The sequence below is a fragment of the Alligator mississippiensis genome, chromosome 12 (assembly GCF_030867095.1).
Source record: "Alligator mississippiensis isolate rAllMis1 chromosome 12, rAllMis1, whole genome shotgun sequence".
Classification (NCBI taxonomy): domain Eukaryota; kingdom Metazoa; phylum Chordata; order Crocodylia; family Alligatoridae; genus Alligator; species Alligator mississippiensis.
The window spans coordinates 46554546-46568367 of NC_081835.1; the positions used below are offsets into that span (position 1 = coordinate 46554546).

General features: G+C 49.9%; 1 protein-coding gene across 2 annotated transcripts in view; it reads left to right on the forward strand.

Annotated features, from left to right (window-relative positions):
- The window catches only part of TEX264 (testis expressed 264, ER-phagy receptor), a 128652-nt gene that overhangs the window by 15859 nt on the left and 98971 nt on the right, over positions 1 to 13822 (forward strand). For both annotated transcript variants that reach the window (XM_014600114.3, XM_006275140.4), the window contains exon 4: positions 13146 to 13367. In XM_014600114.3, coding sequence (XP_014455600.1) covers positions 13146 to 13367 — 222 coding nt within the window. The remainder of the gene's footprint in view (positions 1 to 13145; positions 13368 to 13822) is intronic.

Below are 13822 nucleotides of genomic sequence, written 5' to 3' on the forward strand. Positions count from 1 at the left end.
GGCCACCTCTAAGCTGGCACCTACAGTTTCAGGTCAGGGCTGCCCCACGCCTTCTTGGATACAGTAACCCTGTGACAGCAGAACCACAGCTATGCGGGGAAGGCTCAGGGCAGGTAGGCAAGCAAACTGGCTCTGCCGGGGAGCTTAGCATTGTGCTGCCAACATGGAAAGAGGAATGGAGCTAGGTCACTACATCCAGCTGCTCTCCCTCGTGTGGGAGTGCTGGGGCATGGTGGTGTTGCAGCTTGGGGCTTGTGAGATCTTCCTGCCCAGCTCTCACTTCAGGGCCCAGTTCAGCTGAGGGAAGCTGTAACAGGGGCCATTCTCAGAGTGGCCTGCCCACCTGTTCTTGGGCCAACTGCCCACGCTCTCACCCACCATGCCTTGATGTTAATTGATTAATAGAGATGTTAATAAGCAGGAGGCTGCCCATTTCCTGCCCCAATGCCAGGGGTCGCTATCTGCGCCTCCATTCCTCCCCTACACCACAGCCCAAGCCTCACAGATGGAATCTAGGTGTTCCCGTCATCACCGCCCCCCATGTACTGGGCCCCACAATCCTCCTGTTGAACCCTGCCTGGATTCCTCCACTCTGGCGGTCTCACCTGCCATCATACCAGGCACCATGGCTCCCTGAACTGCTTCCCCTTCGGGTGTGCCCCCGCCACCGGGACCTTTGACTCCTCTAGCCCTGGCCCACCTCCAGGCCAGTCAGGACCCAGGCCCTCAGCTCATGGGCATCCTTTGCGGTGGGCCCCTCCCAGCCCTTCGCCCCTTCCAGTCCTGGCCCCAGCATGGGCCAGTCAGGGGAAGTCCAGACAGGCCTGCGTCTATGGCCCTTTTCTCTCTCTCCAAGGGTCCACCCTCCAAACAAGGGGTCACCCACCCAGTCATGGGGGCTAGGGGTTAAGGTGCCCCAACCCGCCTTTCACCGGGGTGGTCACTGGCCTGGCATTTCCTGGGGGCTCCCACGCCACTGGGAGCCCCCCCAGGCCACCCACTCCCGGCAGGGTGCAGGTTTAGGTCATACCCAGGACCAGGAGCCTCCTGACCATCCCTACAGCTCCTCCCTTACCTCCAGATGACACCAGCAGCCCTCCAGCCAGGCGGTGTCACTGCCTGGCCTCCAGCAGCCAAGCTGCCCTGTTTAAATGGGCAGCCCCAGATCCAAAATAGCTGCCTTCCTCAGGCATCTGCCGCTGCCAGCTCCAGGCCCTTAAAGTGGCAGCGCAAGCAGTGCCCTACCATAGAAGCCTTTCCTGAGCTGGTGCAGGCCAGGTCCCTGTCCTGTACTTCCCAATTTCTGGTTATGAGGTTTGGAAGTGCAGAAGGAAAATGAGTCCCATTGACCCAGGAGTCCTTGGTGGGCCCTCAGGTCCAGATCTACCTCCCGCCTTCCTTGGGGCTTGCTGCCATTTCCAGCTACATGGGAATCTTTCAGAAAATAAGCTGTTTTTTCCCCACCCAGCTGCCCCTTCCTTGCATCCCCTGCTATCCCTCCTCACAACTGTGTGCGCTTTGGAGCCTGTAACTCTCTCCCTCAGTGCTTGAATCATATCCCTGATGTTGACCCATGGCCAGAAATAGCCGCTCATGTCATGAGACAATGGAAATAGCTGGCTTCCTGCCTGAGTCCTGTGGTGTCCTTGGCAGAAGATGTGCTCCCTCTGGGCAGGGGGCAGGAAGGACAGAGGGACCTGCTCAGCTTTAGAGAAAAAGTACTTCAAATACCAGCCTCTGAAGTTCATGGCACTCTCTCTTCTAAGCTGCTTACATCTCCCCCACCCCCCAGCAGTTTGCCAGGGAGAGTTAAGGACTGGGAGACACTGGCACTGGGCATGCCAGCTTGTCTTGTTGCCCCTGTGGACAAGCACACTAGGAGTGTGTTACGCCTTCTGAAGCACCAGCTGTAGGTCATACACTAGTTAGGTGATACGTATTCCTTTTGCCCATTGACAGTAGTCGAGCTTTGGAGTGCAGGGGCTGCTTAGGAGATAGCAGCAAGGCTTGGACTGCATGCTTGTACCAGCAAAGAGGGCAGAGAATTGTCAGTGTGCAGGTGAGAGGAAAGGGCGGATATTAAGGAAAGACTGAGCCATAGAAAAATGTTCCTGCTACTAGCATGGTCTCTCTGGCTGTTGATCATCTCCCCAAATCAAAGGGAATCACCCCCATGGCTTGTTGGGTTCCAGAGTCATTTGGATGATGCACTAGTGTCCGTCTAGCAAAGAACCAGCCTTCCTTGGCTCATGAAAGGTGGATGAGATGACCTGATTTCTGGGGTCCTCTGATCACTGCACTAGCAGGACCACAGGAGCCCATGTCCACCAAGACCCAGAGAATAAATGTTGCCTTTCACCAGTAGGGATGTTTCATGCTCCCTTCTGAGAGCACTGAAGGAGCAGGACTTTAATGGATAGTATTCCAATTGCTTTCCCTGGTTGTTTCTATAATTTTTACCTATAGATGTATTTTCCACTAGCAAGAAATAGAAATCAATCCTCTGAGAGGGCTCAGTCCAGCACACAGGTCCCTATCCAGACCCAGCAAAGTGCTTGAGCATATGTCCAGCTTTAGGAGCACAGGTAGTCCGAGGGACCACCACAGGTATAGTCACATATTGAAAGACCAGTACAGGTGGCTGACTTGTGCCAGAAACTGAATACAAGGCAGGGCTATCACCATTATTATTCTTTCAGCTTATGACTGTATGAGTCAAGGTTGAGGATAAATGTTAATGATTACCTGATGGGGTAGTTGTGGAAAGGTGAGGAGAACATTCTCAGGGGATGGCAAAAGGGTTTGGTTTTTTTGTTGCTTTGATTTGCTGTGCAGGTGAGCTAGCATTACCTGTTGGAGTGGGTGGCTGGGTTTGTGTCGCCTGCAGAGGAGGACTTTGTGTTGCCAGGGGGTTACTGTTTCTGTTATTGTAGTTTAATTAACTTTGATGCCCAAAGCTTTTTGCATGAGTGTATTTATTATTTATATGTGGGTGTTTTTATTGCTCTCTAGAGCTAAATAAGTGAATAATGCATGTTTAATTATATTTGGTCATAAGACTGCTTCATGATGTTTCTAACATTGTTTTGTTATACCTTGAAGGGTGCAGTGGCGGAGTGGTTAAGTGCTCTTGCTGTGGCTCTGGAGACATGAGTTCAAGCCCTGCTCTGGATTTGTGCTGAAAGCTGTCCCTGATTGACCCAGCTGTAAATGAATGCCTGGTTTTTCAGGCTGGGGAGTCCAAGACGATGGGATGTGATGTTGGCTGCTAGGCCTGTGCGAAGCAGCTAGTATTCACTTCAGATTTGGATTTGGTCAATTCAGGGGATGGTGATTCGAATCACTGTCCTGATCCTATTCAAATTGAATCTCTGAAGCAGCCAGGCCAGGCCCCTCTCCCAGCCTGGCAATGGCTGCCCCACCTGCCCCAGCTTCAGGCACTTAGGGGGAAAAAAAATCCCCCAACTCAGTGGGTGCTGCCAGGCAGGGGGCAATCCCTGCTGCCCTATGCTGCATGGGGGGGCTCTGCATGAGCCTCTGAACTGCCCCTCCCTTGGGTGCCCTGTATGGGCCAGAAAAAAAGAATCTGAAGGAACCCTGAACTCACTGCTTCTGCTGGCAGGCAGCAATCCTGGCTGCTCCATGCCCTGTGCGGGGCTCTGCAACTCCCGAAGCCCTGAGGCTGCACCAGGAGCGGTGAGTCCCTGGGCTCTTCTCGGCTTTTTTTTTTTTTTAAATGGCCGGAGCCTGGCAGGCGGGTCAACTGTGGGAGGGCTGGGGGAGCAGGGGAGGGTTGGGGGACTCATGGCAGAGCCTCCCCATGGGGCAGTGGGGATCACCCCCCCCACCCAGTGGCACCTGCTGAGCACTGGGGCTTTTTTTTTTAAGTACCAGGAGCTGGGGTGGGCAGGGACAGCAATGTGGGGGTTGGGGGAGCAGGCGGGGGTCGGGGGGGGCTGGCAGGGTTCCCCCCCCTAGTACTTACCAGCTTGGAGTGGTTGCAGCTCCCTGCTGCAGCCACCGGGGACTGCCTGAATCATCAAAGCTCTCCGAATCTTTGCTGAAGATTCGGAGAGCTTTGAATTGACTTTGACATTTTAATTGGTCCCCTGATTTGATTTGGATTTGGAGATTCAGCCACTGAATCGGACCAAATCTCCTCCAAATTGAATTACCACCCAAAGCTTTGCACAGCCCTATTGGCTGCATTGTTTCTTTGTGTGCCCTTAGATATGAATACCAATGTGCCTTAACTATGCTAGTCCATTTGGCTTGGATGGGCCTTCCTTCCTTTGTTAGGTCTCACAGAAAACGAAGTTCTGTAGTGCAGACACTAAGTACTAAGGTACTAAGGTGCAGACACCTTCATCCTCTGACCCTTACACCTCCTAGTCCCCACCTAATACTTTCAAAATGTTCGGGGGGGGGGGGGGGGGGTTGGTTGATACTCTTCCATCCATTTGCCCAGAAATAAGTGGTTGACCCTTACTGATTAAAACCTGGCGTTTCCCATCTCAATTGTAGGTTGGCTTTGCCACCTGGTGGACGTGGGACAGCGCTACAATACTGAAATCATTGGCAGTCTTGGAGGAAACACAAGCTCAAGTCACTTAGAATGTAAAATAAATCCGCAGAAAACAAACCTTAATGAGCGCTCAGGGCTGCCTTGCCTGCACCACTAGTGATTTTCTGTTTTGTTTAATGAAATGTTTTCTGGGCCTAGATTAATTTATTTGCCCAGTGTTTATCTTTGTTATATTGGCCTTGAAAAAGGAACTAAAAACATTAAGATAAGGGGAAGTGAAAGTGTAGTTTTGTTTCCCTGGAACTTCTTTCTATATCTGCTGAAATGCTATTTTGTCTCTTCTTAAAGCAGCAATCTCTGAATCACGACTGAGATTCCTTCAACAACAGCTGTGAAAAGGTTTTCTTTCCATCATTCCCGATATATAAGACTCACACTTTTGCTCCTTATATCCTGCCAGGTCTGTCGTCAGCACTTAACTCCTCCTAATAAATAGGAACAATCATCTAGCTCAGTGGTGCTCAACCATGGGTCATGTCATCTGACCTGTGGGGCTCCACATGGGTCTGGAAATTTGGTGGCAGGGGGAGCAGTGGCAGCATTAATTGCCATGACTTCCAGAGCAGCAACAACTAATACTGTCACTGCTCCTCTGTTGCCAGACTTCCAGACCTGCGGGAGTCCCACAGGTTGGATGGCATGGCCCCAGCCACCAGACTGTGCCAGCTCACAGGGCTAGGCTAATGTACCACATTGCACCCATGAACCAATCCTGCCTGCTGACTCTATGCTGGATTTGTTCTGCAGACTGACCCTGCCTCTGACATCCAGCTTATGGATCAGCCCTGCATTGCTCATTTGTTCTGTGCAGCCAGAAGGTTTAGCACTGCTAATATCACTCACTGCTGCAGGGGTCTGTATAGGCCAGGGCCCAACACATTCTTCTCCACTGCTTTGTCCACTGCCAGGTGATTGGAGGAGCAGCATTTCCACCACTTTCTGGGGACCTGTGCTAGTCAGATAGATCCCATCATTACCAAATTTCCTGTCCTGTTTTGGCCTAACTGTTCCTTGGTTCAGTTTTCAGTCCAGAATCCCTAGTTGCACCTCTCCATTCTTCTCCTTCCTTCCTAGGGGTTACATCCTTCACATTGTGAACCCTGTTTAGAGGATTTGTTTCTCCTTGTGTACTTCCTTAGCTCTGTCAGTCTGGACGCACTGGTGTGTTTACTGGCTTCCTTTTGGATTCCACGGGTAAGTATTGAGCGCAGGAAAAGCAGGTTCTCTGTGAAGGGTGGAGCAGCGCCCCTTCTGCTACAGCTATTAAAAAAAAAGACTGGAACAGGTAAGAAAGCAGGTAGTTTGGAGCAGACGGGCTGATGAATTCTGTCTGCTCTTGCCATAAAGTTCTGATTGGCTGCGAGAGGCAGCAGGGTGGCAACGCTGAAGGCCTAGGTGGCTCAGGATTTGCACAGTTCATATATGAATCTTCATAGTTGTTCATCTCTTTATGACAGCCTCTGGGTACACAGGGTGCTCTGTTTTCACTGATCTTTCTCTCGCTCATGGTTTGGGGTCCTTTCTACTCTTTGAAGAAGTATGATCTTGAAAGACCCTTGGGTGAGGGTTGCACGCAGCTTCCTCTTCTGCCACGTGGGGGCAGCAATGTGTTGTTTGAACCAGATCTCTGCTCTGTTGGGCGAGATCGTTGCTTCTGAGAGAATTTTTGCCCAGTTATTTCTGCTTTAAAAAAAAAAATTCTTGTGCTGCGGCATCAAAGTGCATATCTATGTGTGTGTGGGCGTGAGGGGAAGGAAAGGCGAGGAGTCCTGCACGCCACAGGAGAATGCGCAGGCTTGGCATCAGCTGAAATCCAAGGGGAGAGAGAGCAAAATTGAAGCCGGAATTTAGAGGCAAACCGGTGAGGGGCAGAGCATGGAGGGAGGGGAAAGCTCCCTCCACTGACTCCAGGGGTGGATTTGTCTGGGGTGTAGCGACATGCAACGTGGAGGAGCGCAACAGCACCCAATGCAGGGGAGTGCAAAGCCTGCTCTGGAGACCCTGCTGGCTGAGCTAATGGGGGGCCAGGACACGTGCTGCTCTGCCCTTGAGCCTTCCCCCCTTTGCTAACACCACATGGGAGCTGGGCTTGCTGCTCCTGTCCCTCAGGCCTGTATCCCACGGAGGTCCTGAGGGTGGAGGTTAGTAATTATGGCAGCTCCACCCTCAGGACCTCCATGTTGTTCTGATTTGCACCTTTTCTCCTGACTCCTGTCACCTCCACTGAGGCCTAATTAATAGGAATTGCAGGCAGGCAGGCTTCAGCAGAATATCTCTGTGGCCAATGTTAATGCTTGGTTAAGCGGCCTGTGGCAAGTTTTGTGTCCCTTGGGTGGTATGAGTTTCCAGGGCTCAGCATGCAGCCCCAAGCCAATTGCAATTAAAGGATCAGGAAAGCAAAGATGCTGTCTCTGCTTTCCAAGCACAGTGACTTTCTTGCTTCTGGAAGGTGCTGAGAGCCTGGCTCTGGAGACAAGGGCAGCATAAATGACAGCCGTTCCTGTGCAGCTCTGCCACTGTTCCTCCGATGTGACCTGGATGGCCACATAGGGTACTGCTTTCTCTATGGCCCAGCTGGTTCTGGACATCTCTGCTGTATTGATGACACAGATTGCTATGGGGGTTGTAGGATAGGTTTGCCAGTTCATTAGGCAGTATCCCATAATGCCGTCCAAGTCACAACTGAGGCACAATGACAGAGCTGCCCAGGAAGTACTGTCACCACCTCTATCCATGGAAGAGCCACCAACCATGAGGCCTCAATTTTAGTTGCTTTTGATCTGCATTTGGAGGAGTGATCCAGAGGCAAAAGAGCCTCATCTCCTATCACCTTGAACAGCCAGGTTTCCTGTGGTGGCCAATGGAGAATTCTGCCCTCATGGCTTTTCTCTGCAGCCTGGCATGTCCCTGTGTTGTCAGGGAACCAGTGATCTTGCCACTGTGGCATATGGGTCTCCTGGAGGCATCCCATTCCCAAAATGGACCTGTCTGCCTGTAGGAGGGCAGAATGCAAAGTGGCATGTGGGGCCGCAGGAGGAGATGTTGAGGATCTGAGAAACAGTTGAAGGACGAGCATGAGTTTGCCTGGCTGAGATGGGGAGCAGGGAAATGTCAGGTGTTTGACTGATGGTTTTTTCAAGTGTCTGTAGGATTCCCTCCTTTATGTGATTGAGAAGTACATGCCTTAGCTAGCCATGGACACAGACATCTGTGTGGGCTATGAGAGAATGAAGGGCTCCTTGTTTCCCTGGTCCATTGGTTTTCTTTAATCATTTGAACACACTGGCTACCTCTCTCCTTTCTGCTGAGCCTGCCTCCTCTCACACTCTCTGCCTGAACTCTTCCTCTCTCTTTCTCCCCATCTCTCTCTTTTTCCTCCTATCTCAAGCCATTTGTCAAGGCATTGATTTGAACAGATGAGCTTTGAGGAACGGCTTCCCTAGAGTCATTAAGCGAAGGGGCCTTTGGGAGCTTCCTGCCTTGTTTCTCCAGGTATAGACAGAGGAGCTCAGAGGAATTTACCATTACAGGTAAACCTTGATAACAGCAGCATCTTAAGTAGAAAAATGAAGCGTAGTCTTGTCCAACACTGCAGTCAGGGCAGAGATTTGTGGCTGTAATTTGGTTGCTTTCCAAGCTTCTTCCAGTATTGTTCCAGACTTTACTTTTAGCAAAGTTCTCTCCCTCGCCTTCTGTCTCTCTTCACCCCCCTGCCTTGTCTATAAGCTCTTCTTCCTTTTTTTATATCTTAGTACCTCTGGCCTGAGAACAGTGCCAATTTCCCCCCTCTTTAGTTTTACCTCAACCCTAAAAGTTTGTCTCTAGCTTTGGGACCAGGACCCCAGAGAGCAGCTGTGCTTCTTGGGCATCATACAGTTGTCCTCTGCAAGGGGAAAGGTTATTTGCTCGGGAGGCAGAGCGGTGGCACAAGCTCCCTCAGGAGCTAAGACCCTGCATCCTCAGCACCTTCTGCTCCTCATGCAAGGTGTGCTGCTCTGCCACCCCTCCACTCCCCACACATACGTAGCACAATGGGCGATGTATTAAATGACTTAAACACTTGGAATAAATAGACCCATGGTTTGGCCTTGGGAAGGGAAACCCAAATGGCAGTGCCTTCTGGAAGGGGCTGAGACACTGCAGTGAGGAAGTCCATATAAGAACCTGATTAGAGCAGGCTGACAGTAGGAACATCTCTGTAGATGGAAGAGGGCATGGCCTCTATTGCCCTGTCAGCTTTGGCTGCTTGGTCTTTTAGCCTCTCCTTCCCATCTGATGGTCAGTTAGGGCTGGTGCTGTTGTGGTTTGTTCCCTAAGATTTTGGAAATGCAGCGCTTAGAAGGGAACACTGTGATGACTCGGAAAGCCAGGGGTGTAAGAGTGAGTGAAGCGCTGCTATTTCCTCTGCTACTGCTGTGGGCACTGTAGTGTCCAAGCACCTCGCTTTCCAGACACAGAAGCATGGTACTCAGAGGACAGCAGTAGGAGAAAAGGGAATACTCTACTTCAGTGGTTCCCAACTTTTTTAGACCACGGACCGGCAAACCATGGACCAGAAGTGACCGCAGACCGGCAAACTGTGGACCAGCATACTGAGTGACCAGCATACTGCAGACAGGCAGCGAACCTGGCTGCCAGTCCGCAGTATGCCGGTCACTTCTGGACTGCTGGTCCAGCAGCCAAGCCATCATAGCTTGGTACCGGGCTCTGGCCCAGGGGTTGGGAACCTCTTCTCCACAGGAGTAACTGGGTTACCTCAGAGACCTGCTCCTCTCTGTGCCAATGGCTTCTCGGGACTTGTGTTCCTTTGGGAAATGACACCATCAGCCAAGAGATGGGGGCTCATTGGCGCAGGTGATGGAGCTTCCTGGGGGTTGTACCATGGCTACAGGACTTGGTGAGAGGGTCCAGCCCATCAGCAGGACTTAGCTTCCCTTCAGTGAGGTCTTCTTGTACCCACGCTGCCCTTCTCATGCATTTGCACAAATGCCAATCCAGCTCCTTCTCCTATGAGTTGAAAAGGAAGCAGGAGAGACAGATTGCTGTTGTTTCTATTTTTAACCACCTGGGAGTTGCTGAGATGCTGTAGTGATGGGAGCCATGCTGGTACCAAGTCAGTCTCGCTTGGAGGTATTTTGTGCCTGTGTGTTGTAGGCACTTTCCTTTCATGGACTCTGCTGAATCCTACAGTTCATCCAACTTTCTCCCAGGTGAAGGTCAAACTGTCCCTGCTGCTCACCAAGCTTAGGCCGCCCTTTTTATACTCCATTTACCTTCCACCCAGCAGCCTGCACCCAGGTTTCCTTTTCCAGAGTTGGCCAGCTTAGCTGAGTTCTCCAACCACTTTTGCAACAGAGATACAACAATGTAACCATTAGTAAATTCTAGGCCTGTTGATGGAGAAGACAAGGATTTTGATGAGGGGTCTGTTATCTTGTGGATGCTCCTTGGGTGAGAGTGGCTCTACAGCGGCTACCCCTGGGTCTAGGGAGTGGCAGAACGCTGCTCGTTTGGTTCTTTGTAGTTGATGCTCTGGCTGCAGCATTTAATAGAGCTCTTGCTTTATCTAACAAAGACACAGAGCTTGGAAACAACCAGCTGGAGCAGGCTAGACTGTGGTTGAGATAGTCCTTTGTGGTAGTGATGCTCCCTCTCTCTTGGAAGCCCTTTGTCCATGGCCACAATTCCCCTGGCTGAGGAGGGCTAGGTTGGACAGGCTTCCCCAGAAGGAGTGCTGTGAGGCAGCTTTGCTGAGCAGATCCTCAGGAGGGCGAGGAGCTCTAGAAAGACAGTTTGGGAGGCAGGGCACTAGCCTGGGATGCAGGAGACCCGGATTAAGTTCTCTGCTCCTCTAGAGATTCAGAGGAACCTTGGGCAAGTCGCACACTCTTTTTGTGTCTCAATTTCCCATCTGTAAAACAGATAACTGCATTTTCCTGCCTTCAGGGAGTGTGGAGAGGTAACCATATTAGAGATTTGGAGCTACTCGCACACTCCAGGGACCGGGGCCATGGAAGTCTCCAAGATAGGAGGCAGTCAACAGTTTGTTTTGTCTGGTTTTTTCAAACTTGACTCCCTGGTCAGTACCTTAACCTCTCTCTTTTTCTTACACATGAGTTGAGAGTTCATTACTGACCAGCTGAGGGGAAACCTCCACCAAGGAGAGGCAGGCTGGGCTTCTGGCTGGTGTGGCAGGATGCCTGAGGTTCTTCCTTAACCCTGCCGCTGATGCTGGGTATGCTCCTTGAGCCAACCCCAGCTGCTCTGTGCCTTGGTTCCTTCTTTTGCAAACTGAGGGATATTATTGCTTGTCTTGGACTTATTTAAAGCAGTGCTCGATTTTTTGAGAGCTTGAGTTTGCACTGAGTTTTTGCTTGTCATCTGCAAAGAGTGAATGTTTTTCTCTTTCCATTTTAGTGAAATTAGAGGGCTTTTTTCTGGTGCCCCACAGTTTCCTATGGGATTGATGTGTGTATATGATGTGCTGACATTTTGGGGGCCAAATTCTGGGTGGTATAGTAAGGCTTTGAGCCAAATTTGTTGAGAACTTAATCAGTGATGTTACTTATCTGTCAGAGGGAAGTTGACTGTAAAACGAAGTATATGACATTGTCTAGCAGGCTACAAGGATCTGTCTGGAAGGCCCAGGCACTAGCTGGGAGGGGACAGGGGATTCTTTACCTACTTTGAACAGCAGGGAAATGGGATGGGCTAGAGAGGAAGATAGGAAGGATCCAGAGTGTGGGCTGAGCAGTGTTGGTAAGGAACTGTAGGAACAGCCAAGCTGAGAGAAGTTTGTAGCTGAACAGTGCTATATTAAAAAAAAATAGTGACTATGTGCTCCATGCCTGAGTAGCTCACCCATATCTGCCACATTCCCACTTTGGTTTGTGGTAGCCAGAGGGTAGGGGAGGGTACAAAATAAATTATCAGAGTAGCAAAAGCAACTAAGAAGAATCTCTGCCATGCTGTTTAACTGGTTCTGCCTCCCCCCCAGTGGGTCCAGATTCCTCTTTGATGTGGGCACAAATGCCATAATTGGCTTCATGGTGAGTTGCACCCACTTATACTGAGCTGAATTTGGTCCCCATAGAAACCAGATCAGTACAAGTCATGTTCACTGTGCACCCATACCAAGTGCCAGCTTGGTACAATGACATTACTTTGCCGCTCACACCCCTGTGTTGGCCATCTTCCATCCATAGAGGAACAGGTCCCACCCTCCGTCTGGATTCTGCCTGTGTAGGAAGTTTTGAAAATACATTAGCCCAAATCCTGCAGGTCAACTGAATACACCAATCAGTGAGTGCAGTAAAGCAGGCCAATTAAGTGATAGCTTGTAGATTAGATGGAATTGCTAGCTCAGGACTGTGGCCTCAGAAACTTCAAGAGCTTGTTTAATATGCAGCCAGCAGATTCCTAATATGGCAGTGCCCACATATGTTAAAGGAGCCACTGAATGGTTCATGATGTGCAGATAGGAGCAAGGAGCCTTTGAAGTGGCTATCAATCTCTTGTTGCTGTTTCATAGCCAGCATTGCAAGATGTTTGGTGATGACTGATTCGGCCCCATTTGGCTTTTCTGGGTAGATGAATAGCCAATGATCTCACAAAGGGAGGGCTATCACAAAGGGAAAGGAGGAATGTTCTTTTTAGTTTAAAGATAGTGAAACTGAGGCACAGAGTAGCTCATGACTTGTTCATGGTTACACAGAGGCAGTAGAATAGAATAGTTTGTGGCAGTAGAATAGAATTGAGTCTTATATCCAAAGCCCCTGGCTTTATGGAACTGGTAAAGCTAAATGCCATTTTGTGACTAAGAAGAGAAAGATGATCTGAATAGGCCTAGGATCTGTGAGCTCCAAGCTCTGGTTTTGGCTGACACTGGGTAGCAGAGATCGATGGTTATAGGTGAGTTCCTTTACCTCTTAGCCCACTTGCTCCCATCAATGAAATGGGGATCATGCTTTCCCATCACAGAATGGTGAGGATTCATTGATCTATATTTATGAAGTGCTGTTTCTGCCATTGTGGTGGGGGACCTGGCTCACAAATGAACCACCTTGGGGAGGACATAGAAGAATTTTCTACTTGGCCCAGTTCCACGGAGACTCATTTTCAAGGTGCTGCGCCTTTGCCCAAGTAAGGACTGCACCAGCTTCTCATTTACATCTATCTTTACATTAAATAATGGATATTCCCCTAGCATTTGCTGAGTGTTTTTCTTTCTAGATTCATTGAATTAATATTGTTTATGGATTGGCGTAATGAACAAAAAAGTGAACTGATTGGCTTTCCCTTGCCCAGGCTTATAAGGGGGCAGGTTGGCAGTCTGCGATGCTATTTGGTTTCTGTCCCACCCCAGTTTGCTGTAATGCATCATTCCTGCTTTGTCCAGGTAGCTGTAGCACCTGGCAAATTAGAAAGCTGCTGGGTTTCTGAGGAACCTTTGCCTGTCCATGTCCAGTTGGTCATTGTGGAACAATTTGGCCACCTTGGCTCAGATGTTTTTCAGCCTTTTTTTCCCCCCTTGATGTCACCTGTTCATTTATCTGCTTAGGTGCTGCCTGAGAAATGCCGCTATGCTGTGGGGCGCATCCTGACTGAGGGTGAGGAGAAGCCATCAGAGGAGATGATCCAGCTCTTCCAGAAGTTTGGCTTCAAGATCTTTTCCTTTCCAGCTCCCAGCCACGTGGTGATGGCCACCTTCCCATTCACCACACCCTTGTCTATCCACCTGGCAGTGAATCGGGTTCACCCAGCTCTTGACACTTATATCAAGGTGAGTGACGGTTGCATGTGGAATGTCTCAGATTCACAGCATGTTAGCCATGCCTTCTCATGCTACTGGCAGTTTATAGATGCCATTATCTTCTGGTAATTCTTGGTGTTTGGTCACATAGCCTAAGATCCTCTCCTGCTATTTTGCGTATAGGAGGTAGTTTACCAATAATAATGTCCTCTTATTCACTTACAAGGGAATGGGTCCTCTCCTGCCATTGACTACTATAGATGTTATGGGTTTTCACCTCATAACACTTATGAGGTTTTGCCATCCCAACCAATGCAATGGCTGGGTTTCTATATGAAAGTGCTCCCCAACGATTAGGAATTTAATCCCATAAGTATTGGTTGCATACCGGCACTTACTGGATTAGACATCTACTTGTAACTTGACATCTGCTTGTACTGGTCAGTTTCAATTCCCTACCTTCCTTGCAAATTATTCCAAAGAAG